The sequence below is a fragment of the Eleutherodactylus coqui genome, chromosome 2 (assembly GCF_035609145.1).
Source record: "Eleutherodactylus coqui strain aEleCoq1 chromosome 2, aEleCoq1.hap1, whole genome shotgun sequence".
NCBI classification, from domain to species: domain Eukaryota; kingdom Metazoa; phylum Chordata; class Amphibia; order Anura; family Eleutherodactylidae; genus Eleutherodactylus; species Eleutherodactylus coqui.
The window spans coordinates 241,936,317-241,962,696 of record NC_089838.1 but is presented as its reverse complement, the minus strand read 5'-3'; the positions used below and the strand labels follow the sequence as shown (position 1 = coordinate 241,962,696).

Genomic DNA, 26,380 nt, shown 5'->3' with positions numbered 1-26,380 from the left:
GTACACTACAATGTTTTATTAGCTGCTATTTGGTCAAAATATATCAATTAAAAAAAATTAAGACAATAAGATAAATGATTTGTGCAGGAAGGTCCATTGCAATTACTCTAGAGCAAAGATGATAGAAGCTGTCTGAGGCCGTTTTTTACATCTGTGTCGAAACCTGATATTCAAATATCAGAAGAAAAAGTGCTGCATGCAGCACTTTTTCTTCTGTCCCAAAGCCAGGCAGCATAGCAGAAAGCGGGCAGACCCCATGGTGGCCAATGCAGCCCACCCTGCGGTGTTCGGTCCTGTCCACAGATGGAACCGTTTGGCCATGGGGATTCCCCTTTCCTGCTTCCTGAACGGAGCAGGAAAGTGGAATCCCCAATGCAGGTGTGAAAACACTGTAACTGTTATAGTTATTCTATGCCTTGATCAAGCAACAGTTGCAAAGTCTGATCATTTAACTCATTATGTACATTAAGCAAATGAGCTGATTTTATGCAATTTGTAATATGAAAGGTTTCACTGTTGCAGGCTTGGTCATCTCATTTGTTACTTGACATATGAAGATCTGCAGCAGCTTCAGGCCTTCCACTACCCACTAGGAATAGTGGAGAAGAAGCTGCTTGAATGCATTTCACAGAGGACTCTATCCCACCGCGGACGAGTAAGTTGTTATGTAGAATACTTTGGCTCTCTGGTATTTGAGGCGCAGCATAATAGTTGTCATAGTATGATACTCAATGTTTATGAATTGTTGCATTTGATCTAGTCAAACTATTCTAATAGTTAGACAGCAGCTTTAAATCTTTTCTTTAATACTGTTTTTAAAGGGATTTTCCCAGTGAAATACTATTGATGATTTATCCTTAGGATAGGTCATCAATGGTTGATCAGCTGGGGTTCGGTGCTCATGACCCCAGCCGATCAGCTGAACAGGCGCCTGCTGTAGGCGCTGCTTCACACAGGGTTATGGAGCAGATGCAGATAGCTCAGAGCCCCATATAGTGGCTGGCGCTTGTAACTGCAGTTGTAGCTCCCAGTGATTTTAATGAGAGCTGCGCTTGCAGTTACAAGCGCTGGCCACTAGATGAGGTGAGACCAGCAGCTTACACTCCGTTCCCCTATGTGTAGCAGCAATGACAGCAGGTTCCCGATCAGCTGATTGTCAGGGGCCCCAAACTGCGGTCCCCAGCTGTTAAACTATTGACAAACTATCCTGAGTATAAGTTATCAATAGCATTTCCCTGGAAAACCCCTTTAAGGTCCACATACTCTGGATCATGATGCTACTTAGTCCTTAAAGCATTATTCCTTCCACTGAATCTGCTGTGATACCTTTAAATTTGTCATAATCTGTGCGCAATGGTATGTTTCACTCATCCATTGCTCCACTCCATCTGAATTTGATTGCTCCGCCTTCCTTCCACTGAATCTGCTGTGAAACCTTTAAATTTGTCATAATCTGTGCGCAATGGTATGTCCCATTGCTTCATATAAATTGAATTGACTCTATTTGTACTATATGTATTTTACTCATCACCTCCCCCAAATAGCTTTCTCCCTGTCTCATCTTAGTGTTGCTGGACACAGTTTGTTTTTGTAAGAGGGCAATAAAGCGCCCCCCCCCCCATATTGTTCATTAGCCATCTAAAGGTGGGTCAGCTGGTTGACTAGTGAAATGTAACAAGCCACTCCCAGCTGAAGTCCTGTAGCCAGAACTTTAAAGTCAGTTCTATCCTCCATGCCTCACCTGATGTCTCCAGCACTAAGTGTCCAGCAACAAGTGTTTTATGCTGTCGAATGATGCAGTTATACAGCACAGGAGACAGAGCAGGAGACAGGTAACATGCACAACTGTCCAAAGCCTGGAGGAAAATACTCTCCTCTTTGCACTAATCTCCTTCACTATCCTCATTTCAAGCCTTAACACTTTCTTCCAATGCCCAGCCCCAACACACTCCATCCACATTAGCCCCTCCCTCCTCTCCTCACCTATGTATGGCTCCCATGCACTGTTCACCTTCCTAAGACGCCTTCAACCCCCCAATACTGCAAAGAAACACCTCAGCCACCCACACAAATCCCCTAGCCATGCACTCACCCTTGTTACCCTGCTACTCCTAGCTGCAGGGGACATATCCCCCAACCCAGGCCCACCCCGTACTATTCTCTACCAAAATGCCCCCCCCCCCCCCGCCCCATTCAAATGCGCCCTATGGAACTCCCAATCTGCGTGTAACAAACTCCCAACTATCCATGACCTTTTCACCAGTAAGCGCTTGAACTTGCTCGCCCTCACAGAAACCTGGATACAGCAGTCCGATTCCACCTCCCCCGCTGCATTGTCCTATGATGGCCTGCAGTTCTCCCACACCCCCAGATCGGATGACAGACACGGCGGAGGAGTAGGCATCATCCTCTCCCCAAACTGTACCTTCCAGGTCATTCCCTCAGCTCCCTCGCTTACCTTCCACTCCTTCGAAGTCCACACCCTGCGACTCTTCCGCCCACTGCCTCTGCGTGTCGCAGTTATTTACCGCCCCCCAGGTTCCACCTGCCTGTTCCTAGACCACTTTGCTGCCTAGCTCCCCCACTTCCTATCCTGTGAAATCCCAACCCTCATCCTTGGTGATTTCAACATCCCTACTAACAACTCTAGCTCCTCATCTGCCTCCCGGCTTTTAACACTTACCTCCTCCCTTGGCTTATCGCTAATCTCTGACTCCCCCACTCAAAGAGATGGTAACACTCTCGATTTAGTTTTCCTCCGTCTCTGCTCTGCTTTTCACTTTACTAACTCCCCACTTCCACTCTCAGATCACAACCTTCTCTCTTTCTCCATCAGGCACCCTAGCATCTCTCCTGACCCTCCTATCTATCGCAACTCTAGGAACCTCCAGTCTGTCCGCACTAAACAGTTTGCCGAAACTATTCAGTCCTCCCTATCGCCTATCTCTTGCCTCCCCTGCCCTAACCTGGCAGCCGAATACTACCACACCACCCTCAGCCGTGTCCTGGATGAAGTGGCACCGCTTATGACACGAGCCCTCAAACGCAGACCACGGCAACCCTGGCTCACGTCCCAAACGCGCTTCATCCGGCGGTGCTCTAGGTGCGCCGAGTGGCTGTGGAGAAAGTCAAAGTTGCCGGCAGACTTCCTCCACTTCAAATTCATGCTTAAAACTTATAACCTAGTCCTTCACCATGCCAAACAAGTTTATTTCACATCTTTTGTCTCCGCACTATCCCACAACCCCAAACAACTCTTTGAGACCTTTCACTCCCTCCTCAGCCCCAAAGAACAGGCCCCTGCGACAGACCTGACTGCTGGAGAACTAGCTGCCTATTTCAAAGAAAAAATCGACAACATTCGAAAAGAAATCTCTGAAAGCTGCATGGTTAGCCCCGATCCCAGTTTCATCAGCACGGCACCCAGCACCTACTCACTATCTACGCTAGAACCAACGACAGAGGAAGAGGTCTCCAGGCTCCTTTCCGCTGCCCGCCCCACCACCTGCGCTAGCGACCCTCTCCCCTCTCACCTCCTCCGCTCCCTTTCCCCAGCTCTCATTACTCACCTCACAACAATCTGCAACCTCTCCCTAACCTCTGGCACTTTTCCCTCCTCATTCAAACACTCCATTATATCCCCTCTGCTTAAAAAACCAACTCTGGACCCAACTGATGCTGCCAACTACCGACCCGTCTCAAACCTCCCCTTCATCTCCACATTACTGGAACGCCTGGTCTACTCCCGCCTTACTCGCTTTCTCTCTGACAACTCACTCCTCGACCCCCTCCAGTCTGGTTTCCGCTCTCTACACTCGACCGAAACTGCCCTTACAAAAGTAACAAATGACCTGATGACTGCAAAGTCGAGAGGTGATTACTCCCTACTAATCCTCCTTGACCTGTCTGCTGCATTTGACACTATCGACCATAATCTCCTTCTCACTATGCTCTGCTCTATTGGTCTAAAGGACACTGCTCTCCTGGTTCTCTTCCTACCTCTCTGACCGCTCTTTCAGTGTTTCCTTTGCTGGTTCTATCTCTGCTCCACTTCCTATCGCTGTTGGGGTACCCCAAGGCTCGGTCATTGGTCCTCTTCTCTTCTCTATCTATACTGCCCCAGTTGGGCAAACCATCCACAAATTTGGCCTCCAATACCATTTCTTTACTGACGACACCCAACTATATACTTCCTCTCGTGAGATCTCTGGACCATTCCTCCAAAATATCACCGACTGTCTGTCCGCTGTCTCTAACACTATGTCCTCCCTTTTTCTCAAACTAAACTTCTCTAAAACTGACCTCCTTGTCTTTCCACCTTCTAACCGACCTCCCCTCAACATCTCCATTTCAGTGTCTGGCACCATCATAACCCCCAGACGGCATGCCCGATGCCTTGGGGTCACACTGGACTCTGACCTCTCCTTTGCCCCCCATATCCAATCTCTGGCCCAAACATGCCACATGCACCTCAGAAATATTGCTAAAATACGTCCGTTTCTAACCACGGACACGCTAAAGACGCTCGTGGTTGCCCTCATCCACTCCCGGCTTGACTAGTGCAACTCGCTACTCATTGGCCTCCCCCGCACTAGACTCGCTCCACTCCAATCCATACTAAATGCAGCAGCTAGACTCATTTTTCTATCCAGTCGTTATTCAGACACCTCTGCATTATGCCAGTCGCTGCATTGGCTGCCCATCCACTGCAGAACTAAATTTAAACTCCTCTACCTCACTCACAAAACTCTGCATGGTGCTGCGCCACCATACATCGCCTCCCTCCTGTCAGTACACCACCCAGCGCGCTCACTCCGATCGACCCTGTTTGCCTTCTAATACATGATCTGTACATGAAATTTCCTATTGCCTGTGTTCCCCAACCCCTGCACCTCCTGTACCACCCTCAACCCATTTGTGTCTAACCCAATGTATCTCACATTGTAATTGTTGCAATTGTTGTATTATTTTGCATTTAGCCATGCCTGAAAGCGCTGCGGAATAAGTTGGCGCTATACAAATAAAGATTATTATTATTTATTATTCCTCGCCTTCACATATTTGCAATAACTGTTTTGTTATTTTCTATTAGAAGTATGCTCTTGCTTTAAATAGTTGGAATATTTTTCAGCCAAAACTTTTGCAAATTATTCAGTCATTTTTACAAATGTGGTGAAAGTTGTACCATATCATGCCATTCATTTTTATTATATGACGTACTTTGCATTTTAGCTGGCTTACTCCTTAGTGAGCCTACTGAAAAAGGTGAATTTACAGACACTGGACTTTAATGAGTTGACCAGATGGAGAAGTCTGCTTCCTGAAATGGGAGTTATGTTCTTCCAGTCACTTCCAAGGAATTATGTGACTTCTCTACTTCCTCAGCTACAAGCATCTGATCTATCCACGGCTCAGGTACATTATCTGCATGGCTCTGGAAGAAGATGACAGTTTGTTGTCTTAGGGTTAGGAACTGACATTCTTGAATAAAAGCTGAAGGCGGGTGCTGGTGGTGCTTATTTATTTTACAAAGTTCGTTGGTAGTTATGAAATCAACAAAATTGGTTGATTTATTGTAGAAATCAACTAAATTTGTTGATTTCATAACTACCAACGAACCTGAATTTCTAGTGCAATTTTCACAAGAGACTGATTTTATTTGTTTGGGCTCCTTACAAAATTCTCAGCAATTACATAAAATCTTTTTAGACTACTGCTCAGTATTATTGTATCTTGTCACCACTCGGAAGCTAGGGGTCTGACAGGGCTTGGATGGAGGAACGCCCCTGTCACACCCCTAGCTCCCGATTGGCTGAATTCAGTAAGGTCCCAGCAGCAGCGTGTGAAGTGATTGTTGCCTGCCCTGGAGGGTTATGGTTAGGGATTAGTTTTCCTGTTAGGCTTAGATTATTAGCTGTAAAAGCAGAAGCCTTTACAGCTATACATGTAAGCCTAATAGGAAAAGTAAACCCTAACCCTCCAGGGCAGGCAAAAATCATTACACATCCTGCAGCTGTCCCTGCGCTCCCTGACTTTGTGCTGCCACTTTTTTGCACCCGCTCTGCCGACTGCCAGCTCCCTCTTGGACGGCAATTGCCCTAGTCTCTCACTCTTGAGGTCCGCTGTCCATGTGCCTCTGGCTCAGCTGCCGCTCCCACTCTGGCCACGGTCATCCTGCCGTGTCAGGACGGCACTTGCAGGATTCAACAGGCCGCCGCTCCCTACCTCACCAGTCTCCTCCTGCACCTCTGCCGCCTCTGTCTCTGCTCCCAGGCTTGCTGTGGTGTATTCCTGCCATCTCAGAATGGCACTGCCCAGTCTCCTCTGGCGCCTCTGGCTCTGCCTGCGCCACTGCTGCCACTCCCTGCCTCGCCGCTGTCCTCCTGGCCTTTCTGGGGGCAGTACTAAATTGTTTGACAGCTGGTACCTTGTCACCACCCCTAACTTCCGGTGGGGAGAAGGTACAATAATACCCTACTGCTCTTCCATAAACTCTTCTACTGCTCTTCCTCGCGCACATTCCAAAATTTGGTAGCTCTCAGGACATCCTTTTTTCTTCACCTCATCACTACTGTTGAACATATACACCAGTGTCGCACAAAAATGGTCAAAGAAGTCAATAGTACATTTGGCACAAGCATTTTCTCTTAATTTGTCAAACATGTCACTAAAGAATATTGAAAGATGATGCAAATCTGTCATAAGTGATTTATCACACTACTTGTCTGTAATTTGATAAGTTCCTCCAAAAGGCAGAATACATTCTTGTTCGCTACTTATTTGACTTCAACTTGTCTTCACTTCCATTATGGTTCCTATTTTCCTAAATCTGCACGTTTTCATTACCATTTCTTCAATATGAGACATTTCAAGTTGATGTCCTCTTGTGAAAGACTAGACTTCTGTGACTATGCCCTTAGAATCTGAAGCAAGCCCAATGCAAAATATGTTACATAACTATTAATGATATTATTGCAGATGTCACCTTCTGTATTCCATGATCATGACACTGTGGAAATGAGTCTTCATGTATTTTCTCCAATGTAAATGAATTTTGTAAAACACCGTTGATGTTAATGTACTGTACACATATGAACACGGTATAAGAGCGAGAAGTGCATAAATGTATAAGATCTGAACAATCGTGGTTAATAACAATATTTCTAATTTAATTGAAACAAAAAACTACAACCTTTTCTGGGTTTTAAACTTTGCCAAAAAGTTAACAAAAGTATTATCTTTATTATTCCTTCCAGGCATTGTCAATACTCACTAACATTACCTCAAAATTGGATGTAAGTATTGAAATCAGCTATATGAACTTTATGTATATAAATGACAATATATATTTCTACTCCAGTATTGCTTTGGGTAATTCTTGAACATTTGAAGGGAGACTCCACTAATACCGGAGGTTTCTACTGCAATTGTTCATAAAGTAGTCCAGACTCCCCAATAAAAATATTTTTAGTCCTTTAGTCAAGGCTAGCATATGTCTAGTGAAGTATGGCTTCTATCTACAGGCACTTTAGTCAGTGGATGGCTATGTTTGATCTACATGCTTATGTGGGGATCAGCGTAGTTTACTCATCCGTCTGCAGAAACATTACTGGTAAATCACATTGATGCACCAAAGAACGTACAGAATGGAGGCCGAAAGATTTGTCATCTTGTCAGTATTCCTTTTTAATAGAGATTTAAACAGAACGTTAGATCCATAATATTATAATCTTCAGATAATGAAATGTTATGTTTGAAATTAAATTAAGATATAACATGCAAAAAATGTCATATGAGCTCTTTCCTAGATGATATGAAATTCCAGACCTTTAGAACAGCTAAACAGGACATTTTAGCCATATCAGGTTCCATTGTCCAATACTAGGAATCAGTTTAAGACAAAATAAAACAGATAGGGGGAAATTTATTGAGATCGGCATTTTAAATGCTGGTCTTAATATGATTTTCCTATGATACGCCTAATAAATGAAGAGCCCACCCCTCTTCATGTATTAGACGCATTAGACGCCACGTATGATGTGTCTAATACATGAAGAGGGGCCGGCCCTTCATTTATTAGGTGTGTCTCTGCACCCCATGCACCTGCACTGAAACCTGCGCAAGGTCCAACCTGGTGTACATTTCTGGTATGATTTATGCAAGTTTCTGCCATAAATTATACATAAATATGTTGGTCTGGGGTGGCCATGCCCTCTCCTGACAAACAAGAAAAGTGTAAAAACAGAAAGGTCGCACATTTTTGCACAAGTGGGGCTTGTGACAAAGTTTCTGACTTCTTAACACCAAAATTGTGGCACGAAATATATATAAATGACAACATTTTTCTACTCCAGAATTGCTCTGGGTAATTCTTGAAGATTTGAAGGGAAACTCCACTAATATCAGAGGTTTCTACTGTAATACCAGAGTTTTCTATAGGTGGCGGCTCCTTTATCTGGCCCAGACTGTCATGATGGCTTCTGCAGGTCACAACATCTCTCTACAGAATTTGACACAGAAATACACAGTGCTCCCACTCAATAACAATGCTCCTCTTATATGCCCACTCAGTAGTAATGCCCCTAATATGCCCCGGACTCAATAATAATGCTCATTTTATGCCCCAAGTGATCACAGGTAATGTCTCCTCTGACTGGATTCGTTCACGTTCACTTTTTCTTTATCTAGCCCAGACTGTCATGATGACTTCTGCAGGTCACAACCTTTCTCTACAGAACTTAACACAGAAACACACAGTGCCCCCACTCAAAAATAATACTCCTGTTATGCACCAACTCAGTAGTAATGCCCCATATAGGCCACCACTCAATAATAATGTGCCATATAGGCCTCACTCAATAGTAATGCACCTCTTAGGCTCCTACTCAGTAATAATGCCCTTCAAAGTCCCCCATCAAGTAATAATACCCCATGTAGGCCCCCACTCAGTAATAATGCTCCGTTAATGCCCCCACTCAGTAATAATGCCCTATATAAGCTCCCACTCAGTAGTGATGCTCCAGATAAGCCCCTACTCAGTAGCAATTCTTTTCCTATGCCTCCACTCAGTATTAATTCCCATATAGGCCGCACTCAGTAATAAAGCCCCTCATCGGCTTCCCTCTTAGTAGTAATGCCTCTCATAGGCCCCAGCCCCCTCCATTCAGTAGTAGTGCTCCACTTAGGCCTCAGCCCCCCCACCTCAGTAGCAGTGCCCTTTAGATATAGTAAAAAAAAACTATACTCACCCGTGCTGTCATGCTGCTCCTGACCTCTCCAGTCCGCACCTGCACAGCTCACCCACTGACTTCCAATTAGAGCGATCATATGATCTTGTGTGTATGTCACATGAGCAATCTACTCAGAACTCAATGGATGAGCTGCATGGGCGCGGACTGCAGAGGCTGGCAGCGGGAGGAGCAACGTGCCGGGACGAGTTAGTATATCTTTCTCTTGTTTTTGACATTTCACCAAAAAAACTTCCTTCCTTCCATCGGCCCCAGGACCTGACCAGCCCACCAAGAATTTTCCCGGTGTAGTGAATGGCCAGCCTTCATGCCCCTGGATGTGATGCATGAAGTTTGTTATAGATGCTATGGTGATAATGAGTGAGTGTGAGGTACAGCGTGTAGTGGTACATAATGGATACACATGAGGGCAGAGTTGTTTAGATAACCACATCAGTCTAAGATGTATGTATATTAGATCAACTTTATGATTCAACTCATTTTGGATTTCCAATTTATCCATACACAATGTTGTCTGTCTGTGATTTTTGGATATGTTGTCCAGCAAAAAAGAAAATTCAGCCTGACAATCCTGACAATCAGCTGCACTTTCATTTCTTTCTGTTTGTCTTTACAATGTTTATAAGCATTATAAATGAAAGAAACAAAACTGAAGATGGACTGCAAGAAATAACTAGTCTATATTATTTTGTAGGTTGCAGAGCGGGTGATTTGTGAACTGCACTCCCTGCTTCCCGTTCTCAGCCCAGAACATTTGCGCTCTCTCTCCACCGCTCTTTTGTCCAAAGTTTGTCAGTGTCTACGTCCATCTCTGTCTCTACTGACGGCTGCGCAGAAAGCAGCTTTAATGCAGTCATTAAGGGTATGATGTTTACCGCATATCACAAATGCTTACGGGGAACATACATAGGTGCTTTTTATTTTCTCTGGGTCAGCGCAACTTAAGTAGTATTTGCAACAAGGTTCATTCACAGTTCACGGGTACATAAATGTACTTTTCAACCATATATCCCAAGTATGTTAATTAGATAGTGCTTTTTAAAAATGTTTCCCATAACATGTTCCAATAGTAATGCTAGGAAGTCACAGTGGCCACAGAAGAGTGCCAGGTGATCACAGTGCTATATAACATTGTCAATCAAAATGCCCACATAGCAATACCAGATAAACTGCCATATGTCAACCAGACAGTTTCTCTATAACAGTGCTAGCCAGCAATAGTGCGGCAGACTAAAGGGCAATTTACACACAACGATTATCGCTCAAAATTCACTCAAAAGCCATAATTTGAGCGATAATCGTTGTGTATAAATGCTCCCATCTTTCACTCTTCGGCTGAACAATGATTTTTAGCTGAGCATAAAATCCATCCTTCAGCCGGAGAGAAGATATCACAGACTGCATGCTATGTTTGCTGTCCATGATGCTGTATTCTCCACAGGAGCTGCTTACATTGTATTCAACTTGCAACCCCCCCCAAAGGCAGAACAAAGGAGCTGAATGCAGAAAACAGATCACCTGCTGTTCTCTGCATACAGCTCAGGGAGGTTCATTTACATGCAAATGAAGGTGATAAGCTGCCAATGCACATCAATGGCCATTAGCAATTTATGCAAAGCAATCGATCAAAACATATCTTTTGAATGATTTTCTTTGTGTGTAAACGGGCCTTTCGTTTTTTGCTGTTTTCCAGTCCTCCAGAACATTTAGCTGTTAGAAATTTGTAAGTGAAAGATGGCACAAAAATATATAGACATATGAAAATGCAGTAAAAATAGGGCACATGAAAACTATTTCACCATTTTTTTCTACTACACATCAAATTTTAGAAACACATTAGTATATTTTATCAGTAGACTATTGTTATTGCAATACTTTAAATGCATATGATTATTCAACTATTTCCTATTTAACGTAATGTGTCTTAGGGCTTAAAAAGATGGGCTTGTTTTAGTCCCGTTATGTGGCCGTGAAACCACGTTCTCACTTCAGGATTCAGTGCTAATAGTACATGATAGAAATCATAGGGCAGGACCTAGAGCAGAGTTTGAATAGTTAAAAAAAAAAAAAACCTTGGTTCATGCGCTAATAGCTGCGAGCATATCAGTGGATGTGCCCATGTTTTTTTTCCCTTAGAGTGACCTATTGGTCTCGGAGAAACAAAGATGGCTGTATAGTTTCTCTGACTATCTGATGCACACTATGTATTAGTATGCATTAGTAATCTAAGTCATTGCATACTGCTCTGACGCCTCAGCGCTGCTCACATGAGCAACACTGGCCAATCAAAGCAGCATCTAATGTCTGAGGGAAAAAAAAAAACATGGGCTATGCGCTAATACGCTTGCCGCTACTGAGCGTATTTAGTTTTTTTTACATACTATTCAAACTCTGCACTAGTGCGCATGAGTTTGAAAAAAAAGTGGGAAGATAAGTCCTGCCCTATCTTTCTTGCCTGTAGTATCAACTACATGTGAGAAAGATAGGGTAAGTCCTATCTTTTCTCATGCATAGTCCTAATAGTTGAAATAAAATCATTGAAATCAATGGTTTAATTTCAACCCGTTATGTGGCTGTGATTTTCACGGTCTCATAACGAGACTAAAATACGTCCATGTGTTTAAGCCCTTAGACTAAGGCCCATTTAGACACAATGATTATCGCTCAAAAGATGTCTTTTAAGTGACTTTTGAGCGTTAATCGTTGTGTCATTTACAGTGCAAGATGATCGCTCAAACATTGAGCGATCCCCTTGCGCTCCGAGTGGAGGATGCAGAAGACAAGCGGGGTAGCTTGTCTTCTGCATCCAGCTGTTCCCCGCTCGGAGCGCCTGACTGTTATACAGCCAAGCGCTCTGAGTGGAGGATGCAGAAGGCAAGCGGGGTGTCCCCGATGGTTTTCTGCTTCCAGCTGTTCTCTGTTTGGATCGCCCAGCTGTTATACAGCGAGCGCTCCAAGTGGGGTATGAAGAACAGAGCTGGACTGCCTGTCAGGGAGCAGGATACAGCTAAAAGACTAGTATCAGCTGTATCCCGCTGTGAATCTCTGATAAGGCTCATCATTGTCTTTCAGCATGCTGAAAGACAACGATGAGCGATGGCATAACGAAAACTGCATGATGTCAGTGTAGTTACATACAACGATTATCGCTCAAAAGACGGCTTTTGAGCGATAATCGTTGTGTCTTAATGGGCCTTAATGAAGCATACTAATACACAATGTGCATCAGGTAATCAATAGAGCGGTGTGGCCATCTTTGTATTTTCAGGACCCAAAGGTCACTTAAATTGTTATAACTTGTACCATGATCTGTGTGTCTTTGTGGGGAGTAAAGAGTACATAGTATACACTGTTTAATGATGAATTCTCCTACTGTGAGCAATTTAGAAACTTTTGCCAGGTCAGGGAAAATTTTCATCTACGCTACACTAATGCCCTCCAGTCTTTACATTCTATTTTTACTACTGTTATAAAATAATATAAATAATTGAATTGAAATACCATTCTGCCTATTACTGGACATTGTTAGGATATCACAATTGGTAATTTGGTTTATGTATTAAAATAGCTTTATGCTTTTTGATGTAGAGACATATCCAGGACGTTGAGCTCTGGCCTGAGCAGTTCTCCTGTCTTCTGCCTTTTGCGCCATTGAAACTGTTACATTTGGACACACAAATTCTACTTCGGAACATGAGTTTGTATGGAGAAGTTGCCTGGATGCCACAACAGGTGCAGTAACAGCTAACTAGACTGATATAGTTGTATCTACTTCACAGCTGAAAACAGGACTGTGTACTGGTTTGGTGCTTCTAATAGACATAAAGTATAGTAGAACGTTGAATATTTTTCATTCACACAGCTATGCCTATTACTCATTATTAACCTAAACCCGGAAAACAGTTTTATCGTGAAATCTCAGGTTGAAAGTTGTCCCTGGCTGTATCTGTACAATGTGGATTATTGTAGAAAGTAGAACTCCATGTACATCTCAATATTCCTAATCCAAGGACTGAGAACATCATTTCAGAATGGGTGTTTTATTATGTCAACACGTTATAGAGCTGTAAGGTGTACACTCTTTTATGTAGTATGGTATATCTTGCATATAAAGATATATATTGTATACACCTATACATGGGTACATAAGGCCGTTCTCACACCACAGGATTTGAATTCTGGATTCAGCGAGCATATGATCCGTGGTATTATGTGGATCATTCAAATGCATTGAATTGGGCAGTTCTGATCATATTAGTGTCGGAATTGCGTAATCCACCAGAAGCAAATAGAACGCAGTATGTCCCATATTACTGCGGATATCTGCAGCTGTATTTCGCGGATCCATTGTTCTCTATGGTTGAGAATACACCCACAGCCCATTGATAATTACATTGCTAAGTGTTGGTGCGGGAAATATAAACAACAACAAAAAAAAGGGGTTCTGCGCATGACCACTTGTGTGAGTACGCGGTCATGCACAGTTTCACAGTCGTACGCAGGGTCACAGCCAGGTTAACAGCTGGAATTCTGCTTACTGCCATGTGAACCCGGCCTAAGGAAGATAAGCAATAGGATGGTCAGATTCATTCCACTGCCAGCGAATATTATTTGTCCAAAAAGAAAAGAGTTTAGTACCATTTTAAGGCCCATTTACACGGAGCGATGATCGCTCAAAAATCGCTAAAAAGCAACTGTTTGAGTGAAAATCGTTGCGTCTAAACGCGCGGCCATTGTGCACTTTTCAGGCACTACTAGCTGATCATTAAATTCAGTCCAACCTACAAATCGTCATTCAGCCTTATCAGCAGTTCCCCACGGGTAGTGCTGATAGCATCGTTTCCCGCTAGAGAACAAAAGAACTGAAAGCTGATAAGAGCCCTCTGGCTATTAACTGCTTTCAGCTAAGGCTTCATTTGCACACTTAATTGCTATTAAATAGCTGAGTAGCTACGTAAACGTTTATGCAAAATGATTGCTCAAAGTTGTTACTCAAACTGTCGTTTGAGCGATCTTTGAGCGATTATCACTCCGTGTAAATGGGCCCTTAGCCAGTAGAACAAAAGGTTGTTGCTCTCTAAATTAATATATAAGAGTGTGAGAGTTTTTTGGTCTCTATATTGATAGATAAGAGTCTATGCAGGTTGTAATATCTAAGAGATCTGGTCCAGGGATAGTGGGGGCACCAGACCTCTGAACTAACATCTATTTACAGACCATAAAAGTCTTATCTGTGGACTAGTTAAGGATTTACTTTCCAAGCTCATCCTATTCTGTTATATTTTTTCTTCTCCTGTGTATGTATTAAGAGCCCCATGTGGTGCAGAGTATAAAGCAGCAGAAATGCAGTCTTAATATTTGCTCATGACCTGAAGGTTGTGGGTTCAATCCCCGCAACCCGGTAGCCATCTCAAGGTTGACTGACTCAGCCTTCCATCCTTCCGAGGTCACTAAAAGGAGTATCCAGCTTGCTGGGGAATAAAAGATGTCTGGGGAAGGCAATGGCAATCCACCCTGCAAAAACAGTTTGCCAAGAAAACGTCATGACTCAGTGCTTGCACCAGGGGACTTTACCTTTATATGTACACTATATGGACAAAAGTATAAAAAGCTGCTCATTTTGTAATAACTATTCATTCATCCGAGTGAGCACTTGTGGGGTGAACTGCAGCGACAGGTACGACACCGCCACCCACGCCCATCTTCACAAAAATCTCTTCTCACAGCCTGGTACGAGGAATGGCGAGCTATTCCTGCCCGGACGTACAGAGAACTTGTGGAAAGTCTGCCTCGATGTGTTACCGCTGTAATACAAGCAAAAGGAGGGCCGACACGTTACTAAATAGAAGAATAAAGCACTTTTACTGAAAAACATGCATTGTCCTGAAACTTTTATCCATATAGTGTATATATACTGTGCTATATTTTGCTATATCAGCCTGATCAAGAGGCCTAAGTAGTCTTGAAAGCTTCCTGTAACATCATTTCTTGGCCATTAAAAGGTTTCTTACAGAAACAATATTATTTGTCTAGCACAGTCAGTTGGATCCATATCAGACATAAATATACACCACAAACAAATCCACTGCGAAATCCACATGGCCAACATGTGGATTTCAGTGTGGATATTTTGCAGAAATTGTGTGAAATATTGTGGGTTCTGCTCTTTTACAATAGTGGAATTTGCTACATTGTTGCAGAAAATCCGCACCCAAATCGGCTTACATGAAAATTTTGCAGTGGATTTGTTTGTGGCATGTTGTTATGCCACTTGTGAATCGACCCTCAAAGTGAACACTTGTAATGTATCACTGTGCTGCTATCTTTTGAAACAGACTCAGTTCCTTTGGAAGAAGATTCAGGCTGGTGCAAATCTAACCAAGAATACGATCATGTAAGTCTACGTGTCATGCGCTAAGCTGACCTCCAGGAGGAGCAAATTACGTATAAGCATTGCCTAGCTCTGTTGTGTAATATGCAGCTATACACTAAATATTTATTTCTTTTCCATGTTGATAGCAGCCTAGGAACCCTGGCCAATGGCATTGAGTGTGACAGTCTGCAGCAACTAAACACTTTGTCGGAAATCAGAGATGTGGTTAAGTATCTCCAAGGGATTCCTAGTGGTCTGCGAAAAAGTCTTGTAAGAAAAGGTTTTTGATTACGAAAATACAGCTACATGTTAAAATTTCTTTAATTAAGATTTCTCTATTTATCTTTCATAGAGGAAGTGCATCTTGGAGGAAATTCAAAAACGTCCTGGGCTTTCCTGGGAAGACACAGGCTGGATGGGACCTGAATTTATCACCGATCTCCCGTATGTGCAAAACACCAATTTAAAGGCAGTTAGATATCACAAGTAGATATTAAGTATAATAATTAGGATTATTTATCTCAGCACTCATTTTTAAACCCTTTGCAATCCAATTTTGGATTCAAGGTTTATTGGGGCTTTCTCTTTCTGCCATTATACAATGGTGCCACCTGCTGGCTAGAGCCAGTACTGCGGTATTGGACATGCTGGAGAGGCCCCCAATAACAGTGCGGCCAGTAATATACAGTAAGAATATCCTGACGGACGTCTTCTGACATCGGAGCTGTACAGGCTTCAATCAGAATGTCTTTAGACGTCAGACAGTGGATTGGAAAGGGTTAATAGACTTCTGATGAAAATGTGATTCTTGGCAGAGGTTTCAAGCACTATATGGTATGGAGAATGGATGTGCTATGTTTCTGTGGTCGCAAAGAACACAGCACTTTCCTACAGATAACTAAGAGAACATCTATATATAAGTGGTATGCTCTCTAACTAGAAGGACATGGTAGGAAGGGGTATGAGGCCCATAGGATTTGACCAGTTCAGGTCCAGCGTCCCCTCTTTAAAGTATTTATTGGCCCTCCTCTGGCAGTTAGTTCTTTTCTTCTGGATCTCAGGTTTTGTTCTAATTTCATAAAACAATTATATACAAGTTTTGATTGTTAGGATCCAGATGTTGAGACCTCAAATGATCACTAGAATAAATGGGTACAAGAACTCTTTATAGACTAAATAAAGTACATAGAGAGTTTAAAGCCTGTACATGGTTCTCTGAAGAGAGACAACAAATACTGATGGGAGCTAAAGGTGGAGAAGTTGTAAGGGGGTGCCCTAACAATGACTATCAGAGCATATAACCATCCCTTTATAATAAACCATATCCTTGAACTGTAACTGCTAGTAAAGAGGTATTCCCATCTCAGCTTTTCATAACTGAGATGGGAAACTGTTGTCATGCTATTGGCCACCTGGCCGAAGCCTACGGAAGAGCCAAGCACGTAGCACAACTCTATTTCTGTAGCTCTCAGTGAAGTGAATGGGAGCTACAGAAACAGCATTTCACAGTGCCCTACACTGTTTCAATAGCTTCCATTCACTTCAATGAGAGCTACGGAAACAACGGTGTGCTAAGTGCTCGGCTCTTTCCAACAGCCGGTTGAAACAGAGCTTCTATGTTTTCTAGTCTCGGCAATGAAAAGCAGAGATGGGAATAACCCTTTTACTGATGCAATTGCCTCCTCCCTGCCAGATTTCTTTAAAACAGATGACTTTAAGACATGAATAACTTTAAGTACATAAGTAAATGTTGAGTATTACTCTGTAATCTAGTAAGTGTGGTTCCTTGCGTTTTGGGTATGGTGAACCTATAAGAGTGTCACATCTGCTAAAATTATTATTCTCTGATTTTTCCAGAGTGAAACTGATTGATAGACTTTCTAATGAATCAGTAAAGTTATTCCTGGAACATACTCATAAGTACCCTAAAGGTTTCATGGAACTGCCCTCTCATAAGAAGTCTACACTAGCTCAGAGAGCTCTTCATATCTTGGTAAGAGAGGATTACAAGCCTTTTAGGTGTATACAGTATCTATGAACAAAACTGAATATGCATTACTGCTTTATGGCTCTGATAATGATCTGAAGATTACAACATTTATCATAGACAGTTGTATAGTCAAACAAAATAAGCACATATACACTGAAGGACCGCTTTATTAGAGACTCCCATCTACTAGCGCGTTGGACCTTCTTTGGTCTTCAGAGCCACAGCAGTTTGTAGTGGCTTAGTTTCCATTGGGTGCTGAAATTCTTCTGCTGGAGTATTGGCCAATGTGGACAGGATAGGATAGCTTCTTGAAGTTGCCACAAATTAGATGGAGGTAGTGACATGGTCTGAACAACTAATAAGATGGCTTAATCGATTTATGCTGCCTTGGTCAAATTTGGAGCATCCCATCAGCATGTTGCAACAGAGATCTGGGTTCACTTGACCAGCTGATGTTTCATTACTGCTCAGTGATCCTTTCTGTTTCTCTTAGACAGCAATGGCACTCTACCTGGCTATCTGCTGTTATAGCCCACCCATGCTAAGGATAGAAGAGTTGCGCATTGAGAATTAAAATAAGAAAACCTGGTGATTCACTGTGCAGAAAAACCCCATACTGACTGAACAAATGACTACACCACAGGCTCTTACCTGAAAGACTAGCATTAATCAAGCACAACTCTGATTACAGCCTGAAAGCGGACATTTGCAGCCTGCTTCTAGGATGGAGGGATCCCAGTTCATCGCCCAACATCATAGACCATGAAGATAATCTGCACTACCATTAGTGACGGTCCAAAGAGAGTACAGTAGAAAGCAAATTCCATTTACTAGGGGACAAGACGTTTAAACGAGTTATAATCATTATCTAATAATTATGATTTCATGAGGGCGCTAAAATGCATTATTCCCTGATAAATGTTATTTGCTTTCTACTATACTTGTTATGGACTGTTAAGAGCGCTGATTATCTTCCTTTTCTATGGTCTATGAGTTGTGCATTCAGACATATTAGTTGGAGTTAGTTGTATTCAGATGCAGTCTTGCTTGACTGTGCACCACCTGTTCATCAGAATGATTCTTGACATTCTCCTCTGACCCCTTTCCACCTGTTCATCAGAATGATTCTTGACATTCTCCTCTGACCCCTTTCCACCTGTTCATCAGAATGATTCTTGACATTCTCCTCTGACACCTTTCGTCAACGAGCTGCTTATGTCCACAGGGTCCTCTTTCACTACATATTTTTCCTCAATAACACCTTTCGCAATATACTCTCAACACCATTGCACAAGACAAACCCAAAAGGTTGGCAGTTTTTGAAATACTAGCCCTGGAAAGTCTAGCACTGATGACCAGACCTTATTTAAAGTCACTCAGATCACTTGATTTCCCCATTCTAATGTGTATTCACACTGAAACTGATTCAGAGAACTTGCTCACTTGACTTTATGCTGCCCTGCAGGGTCACGTGTCTAATTGCCAGACAGGGAAGCCAATCGTGAAAGGGCCAGTGTCTCTAATAAAGTTGTCATGTGGTCTGTATATATAAAAATGATTACCTGAACAATAATTGTGCAAAAAAGCTGTAATCTGAATACAGCTTGTATGTATTAATGCTTATTGAAGGAACATACATATAACATAGTTACATCTGGGATAATATTTCTGTTAGTATTAAAAGCTATTAATGTAATAAATAAATTAACTCATTGGAGAATTGTGTCATTTGGTTGGAAATTAATGAGCACATTGCCTTGTTTCTAGCATATCCCAATATATGGAGAGATAACTGCACCAGATCTGGAACTCTTGGGACCTTTAGTTGGGTTTATTGGCGAAGAAGACATTTCCCGCATCAATAGGAAACATTTACTATTCCACCTGGAGGAGCTGAAGTCTTACTGTCTGTCTGAGGAATTTAGTGGACAGCTTGGACAGATATTAACCGAAGATGATCTGTTGGGGTATTTGCAATTTTGACACTGTTCCCAGGGGCATAGTTAGTAGTCAGAGTGCCAAGAAGCCACTCTGTTTTGAGCAGAGTATGTACAGGACTAGAACAGCAAACTGATATTTGCCTTGGGTGAAGGAAGGCTTAGCTACTGTATGTCTATGTGCTTCCTCTCAGATTTTAGTGAATTCATTTAAGCACAATGCATGAGATATAAGTTATTGGTACTATATTATGAACAGTTGTATTTGCTAAGTAGACCTGACTCGCTGGGCCTTAGGATAGACTTATACATAAATATATTGGTACTAGAGATGAGCGAACGTACTCGTAACGAGTACTTACGCACCCGAGTACCGCCATTTTCGAGTACTTCAGTACTCGGGCGTAAAGATTCGGGGGGCGCCCGGGGGCTGGGAGAGGCGCGGCGGTGCGGGGGGGGGGGAGCAGCGGGGAACAGGGGGGAGCCCTCTCTCTCTCCCTCTCCCCCCCACTCCCCACTGCTACCCCCCGTGCCGCCACGGTGCCCCCCGAATCTTTACGCGCGAGTACTGCTGTACTCGAAAATGGCGGTGCTCGGGTGCGTAAGTACTCGTAACGAGTACGTTCGCTCATCTCTAATTGGTACCAATATGTTATTCCTTGGTGTTTTATAGAGAGTTCGTAGGCTGAATGCTCTGGTAGGAATATATGCAATAGCCTGTGGTGTCTGAAACCCTTTTTGTCTGAATGGAAGGCACATTTCAGGTTTTATGTAATTGAGTATGCGGATTTAAAAAATCAAGACGAAAAAATTCTCTGAAAACCCGAACACCCACTATTTACACTTGAAAAACCGAAAAATCATATTGTTATCAATATTGTTTTATATTTTATTTATTTATGTTGTTTATTATTTATTTTATGCCCAAAATAAAAGAAAACATTTTTATTTGTTATTTATTTTTAATTAAAACCAAAATACATGAAACATCTTAACCATAGGATTTGTTGTTTATATTTCTGTACGTACAGTGCAAAAAAAACATTACAATCTTTACAACAGTCATATACTCATTAGCCTACTCAGTTTACTCATATACTATTTAGGAGAAGGATAGTTAAAGTCTTTTTTTGTATCGAAACATGGCAGTGAATTTTCCCGTTTTTTCTGGTGATTTAGGGAGGTGTTCTGATTTTCAGAGAATTTTTTCGTCTTGATTTTTGAAATCCGCATACTCGATAACATAAAACTTGAAATGTGCCTTCCATTCAGACAAAAAAGGTCTCTGACACTACAGGCTAATATACAGTGGTCAATCAACTTATATTGGCATCAGGGTATAATATTATGAACACGCAATGTTTTTTTCTGGCCTATTCTAAGGGTCTTTTTGCATGCGGCGAATGTCGAGAGCTTAAGTGCCTGACAGTTGTACCAAAGATTATCTCCCCCGTGCCTTCATACAGGAGCGAAAATCTCTCTCTGAATGCAAGTGGAGCGCACTGGAGATTTCCTCCGGCCACCCGCCTTCATTTAGGGTAATCAGGCAGATAAATGACTGCCTGTTTATAGGGGCCGATTATTATAGTCAGTCTGCATAAGGCTAATTTCACACCGGTGAGCACGATATCAGTCCGTCAACCTCAGCCCGATATCACACTTGGGAACGTGGGTTATCCTCGCGAATGCGTGGCCTTTTTGTGTCAAAAACGCCTCCATCACTTCAGGGAAGTAGCGATCCTCAGGCAAAAGTTTTCAATGGGAAAGCCAGTATCATATCGAATCGCACTGGCGTGCACCTATGCAATGTTTTTTCTGGCCCCATTGAAAATAATGGGCGAGACGTTTCAAGGGAATGCCCAAAGTTAGGACATGCTGTGATTTTTTTCCCACAGCACGATGCAGGGAAAAGAAATCGCTCCTGCATATGACCTCATTCAAAAGAATGGGATTCATATTCATGCGAGATTTGTGCGCAATTTCCTTGGCCATGTGAAAGCGGCCTAAAATGACCGCCAAAATGATAAGTGAATGAATTATCATTCATTGTTCAATCATTGGCCTTGTTTACACTGAACAATTAGTGTTCAGTTTTGCACTATCCATCGATTACCTTAGCAAGAATTGTTCTATGTAAAAAGGTCTTGAGCTGAAACCAGATTCAACATACTGTACAATGTCACTTACAGTCCACATCTATGGCATGTATGATTTGGGGGAAGATCCGGCCATTCAGCATTACTCCTGCATTACTGAAGTGCATGCACTGATTGGCTGCCTAGTAGTGACTTCCTACAGTACATCATAATATAACATGTACCGTACTTTAAAGTACAGTACCAGATGTACTTTTGTCTTTATCTGCGCCAGGATGAGCTGCTTCTTTGGCACCAAGTATAGGTCGATTCATGCGATTTTCCCATTCACCGTTTGTTCTGTACAGGACCATAAAGAAGCCTCATCCATAGAAAGTTCAAAGCAGCTTTGGAGGCTCCGGAATCAATTTCTAGTTTTCTATAGATTTCTGGTCTCAAGTTACAATATTTTCAGCTTACAATGGTTGTTCTGACACCAATTAATATTATAACTTGAGGGACCCTGTATAACACATAGTAATTACTGAATTCCAATAACATTGTATATGTAGTGTTAGTTAGCATCACCCAATATAGAATGATTTATGGCTGAGTGCAGCTGCTTTCATATTATATTACACTTTCGTCTATGTTTGTCAGTGCTTTGCGATTATTTGATGATTTGTGATGGATGCACAAGATATATGCATTAATAATATGCCTCTTCCTGTCCTTCAGGCATCCAGCTCATTGGACACATACATATATACAGCAACTGGGAAGATTGATCTTCTATTTAACACCTGAAAGTATTAATCTTGTACCCAAGGTAATTGCCTAAAGTTGTCATATGAGAACTGTATGCATTTGGAAATGTCTTCTGTACTTACCCACCACTTCTACTTCTTTACCTTGAAGAAGTTTTTTGAAGGCATATTTTTTAAATCAAGTCTAATTGGGCCTAAAACAAAAAAAAAAATGCTTGCTAAATGATTCTAATTCTGTGTTGCCCTTACCTCTTGCTAACATCTGACAGGGCAGATAGAAGGCAAAATGATTGCAAAGTAAGACTACACAGGATTTGTTTTTAGTCTGTTACCGTGGAGACATGTAGATCGGCATGGCTGCTGTTGACACAAAGTGGTTGGGTCTTTTTAATGAAGAATATTTGTGAAGTAGATTATTTTTTTATATTAAGTGCATTGAAGCAATAACAAAGGTGGACATGTTTAATTATGCACTGTATACATTCAGAAAACCTTCTTAATACATTAGTCTAATAACCCCGATGCTTCAGTGTATGGCCAGTCTATATAGAATGCATTTGGAAAGTCTTCAGACCCTTCCACTTTTTTTTGCATTTTGTTATGACCTTGTGCAATTTTTTTTTTTTAAAAATCAAGTTTTCCTCCATCATTCTGCACTCAATACCCCATAATGACAAAGTGATAACAGAATGCTAGAAAGAATTTTTTGTAAATGAAAAACTAATATTTTGCATTGACATAAGTATAACGTTGTATCCGGACCCTTTGGTATGACACTTGAAATTTAGCTCTGGGGGCCTCCCATTTTTCTTGATGATCTTTCAGATGTTTCTACACCTTGATTGGAGTCACCTGTGGTAAATTCAGTTGATTTAGCATAAATTTAAAATACACACTCCTGTCACAGCTCACAATGGATATCAGAGCCAAAACCAAGCCATGAGGAGGAAACAACTGCCTGAGCTCAGAGACAGGATTGTTCGGAGGCATAGATGTGGAGAAGGCTACAAAAAAATTTCTGCTGCACTGAAAGTTCCCAGGAAGAAGTTTGGAATGCTGGAGCAAAGTACAGAGATATTGTCAATGACAACCTGATCCAGAGTGCAAGGGACCTCAGACTGGGAGAAGGTTCGCCTTCCAACAAGACAATGACACTAAGCACAGAGACAAAACAACACAAGAGTGGCTTAGTGAAAACTCTGTTAATGTCCTTGAGTGGCCCAGTCAGAGCCCTGACTTCAACCCAATAGAACATCTCTGGAAAGATTTGACTGTCTACAGATGGTCCCCATCCAACCTGACAGAGCTGTAAAGGATCTGCAGATAGGAATGGCAGAAAATCCCCAAATCCAGGTTCTGAGTACAGGGCCTGGCAGTCCAGGAAGACTAGGTGTAAAGGTCACCACAAGAACAAACTCCATCCATGCAGATGATCCTGGGATGCCAACTCCCAAACGTTAAACATGTTTGGAGTACAGGATCCAAGTTTTTTAATTAAAAAAATTACAAACATTTCACATTGTCATTCTGGGGTATTGAGTGAAGACTGATGGACAAAACATATGAAGACTTTCGAAATGCATTCTATATTGTAATAGTTCCTTATACACTCTTACCCTTTTATATGTTACTCTTTCATACCTAAACACAATTACCTATAACTTATTTGGAGGAGATTTTACATTTTTTAACAATGTTTTTGATGCCTTCATAGGATTTGTTAGGACGCGATACTTTGGAATGGTTACTGGAGAGTCAGAGAGAATGGGAAGACAGTGATATCGGAAAGATCTGTACCAGTCAAAACTCTCTTGTTCAGGAGCAGACAAGGAAAAATAAGATGTTCTTGGTCTCCTCTTTAACTAAAAGTGGTTTTAGAGGCATTCGAGGTGAGATGCTTTGCGAAAGTTGCCTTTTTCAAAAACAACTACAAGGCTCCTTATCACCAATAGTAGTAAAATAGAACACCAGTTTCATGAACTGATTCAATGATGTCCTCTCTTAATGATTGGGGCTGTTATGTAGTAATAAGAATGCTCTTATTGCCAGAACAATTATTTTATTAAAGGTTAAATAAAATATCAATCAGTATAGATGAGTATGTTATTGTGTCCTCCACAAATTATGGAAACTAATGAAAGGTAGGTTAAACGGAGACCAAAGTTTGCATTTTTGGTATCCGTTTGCCTCATTAAGTCAGTTTTCCTATCATCGTTTTTTCTTCAATACTGTTTTCGGCTATTCAAGTGGGATGCTCTCAGGGAAAACTGGATGTAGACCAATAATGAGGTGTGACCACTGGAGTAACTATAGGGGATGCAGTTGCACCCGGGCCCAGGAGCCTTAGGCCCATAAGGCCTCTCTTCTCCATATAGGGAGCCCAGTACTATGAATAAAGCATTATAGTTGGGGCCTTGTTACAGATTTTGCATTAAGGCCCAGGAGCTTCAAGTTACACCTCTGGGTGTGACCCCCAACCTTATGTTAAGTACAAGGGTAAGATGAAAATATGAATGTTCTTTTAATGAGTGGTAGAGAGCTTAATTTGTATTTATATTCATGCTTGTATCTATCTCCATAGAGCCTATTCCCAAATGTGTGGACATGAGGGTAACTTTTCCATCAGCTTGGAGCCCCTCTCAGATTAGTGGCATGCCTTTGTCAGAATTTGAAGGCTGTTTGGGAATTATCACTCAAGATTTGAGTTTTTCAGTTGATCAAGCAAAGGCTGCTGTAGCAAAAGCAAAGCAGGTAAAATACCCATGATTGCAAGATCAGATCTTTAGTTTTGGGAACATTTCAATAAGCTAAATGTGATACCCCTCTCCAGCCTGTGTAATAAAGAATCACTGAAGTTTCTAATCAAATATCTGTGTTTAGCAGTGGTATAAGTTATTCTGTCTAATAAATTAAATTACACATTAAACCTGCATTTTTCCTCCACATGTAAGGGCCACTGAATAGGCAGCTAATAAATGATATAAGCCATGAATATTCATAATAGTATTTTGAAAAACGTCATTTAACTACTTCATTAGTCTCATTTTTATTACAGTTAGAAGAGATTTGTCTTCATGTACAGATATGAAATTAAAGGGATTGTCAAGTTCTAATCTATTGATAGCCTATCTTTATGGATAGTAGATTGGTGGGGGTTTGCCGCTTGGTTATCCTCACTGATCAGCTGTTTGCCAGGCCAGTGTGCTTGTCCACTGAGCTGATTTCTGCAGGAAGCAGACAGCTCTGTTTCCACAGCAGTGGCTAGGCTTGGTATTACATGCAAAGTTCCCATTGAAGTCAATGGGAACTTTGTCTGTAATATCAATCCGGGTCACTTCAAAAGAGAATAGAGCTGTCTGCTTGCTGCAGAAATGAGCTGATTGATAGGCCATTATTAGTTTATAACTAGAGAGCCCCTTTTAAGGGCTCATGCACACTTGTACAGATTCGTAATACGGTATGGCACTTTAGAGATGTATGGGCCATGCTGTATATCTGAGGGTCTCTGACTTCCTGGGGAAAATAAATTGTACCATGTTCTATTGATTAGTTCATTGCAGAAGTATTCTCCTCTAGTATCATTGCTACTAGGGAAGAATATGGTGTATTATGGAGACACCATATGTCAAAATGCAGATTCCGTGTGCTGTCTTGTATGCTTCATGCACACTTCTTTGATCTGTCCAGGAAGACTTATGAGTTTTACTACATTGTGGTTCCTGTACTCATCAAACCATTATCAGAAGTTATAATAATTCAAGGCAATCTCAGCATGCTAGAAGACCTTAATCATTAGTTTTTGATTACTGGAGAAAGCCTTGATAATGTAAGTATAGTGTTTCCCAAACTCCTGTCCTCACGACCCCCCATAGGTCACGATTTGTAGATATCCTATAAAGAGAACACCTGTGACAATGTCTGAGGCACCGACAATAATTATATCACGTGTAGAGATGAGCGAACGTGTTCTTAACGAGTACTTACGCACCC

At 41.8% G+C, this 26,380-nt stretch overlaps 1 protein-coding gene across 1 annotated transcript in view; it reads left to right on the top strand.

Annotated features, from left to right (window-relative positions):
• The window catches only part of STRC (stereocilin), a 66,505-nt gene that overhangs the window by 29,974 nt on the left and 10,151 nt on the right, over positions 1 to 26,380 (top strand). The window contains exons 9-18 of the mRNA XM_066589385.1: positions 5,233 to 5,415; positions 9,943 to 10,110; positions 15,584 to 15,642; positions 15,768 to 15,891; positions 15,974 to 16,065; positions 17,479 to 17,614; positions 19,379 to 19,578; positions 22,362 to 22,452; positions 24,105 to 24,279; positions 24,972 to 25,141. Of these exons, the coding sequence (XP_066445482.1) occupies positions 5,233 to 5,415; positions 9,943 to 10,110; positions 15,584 to 15,642; positions 15,768 to 15,891; positions 15,974 to 16,065; positions 17,479 to 17,614; positions 19,379 to 19,578; positions 22,362 to 22,452; positions 24,105 to 24,279; positions 24,972 to 25,141 (1,398 nt within the window). The remainder of the gene's footprint in view (positions 1 to 5,232; positions 5,416 to 9,942; positions 10,111 to 15,583; positions 15,643 to 15,767; positions 15,892 to 15,973; positions 16,066 to 17,478; positions 17,615 to 19,378; positions 19,579 to 22,361; positions 22,453 to 24,104; positions 24,280 to 24,971; positions 25,142 to 26,380) is intronic.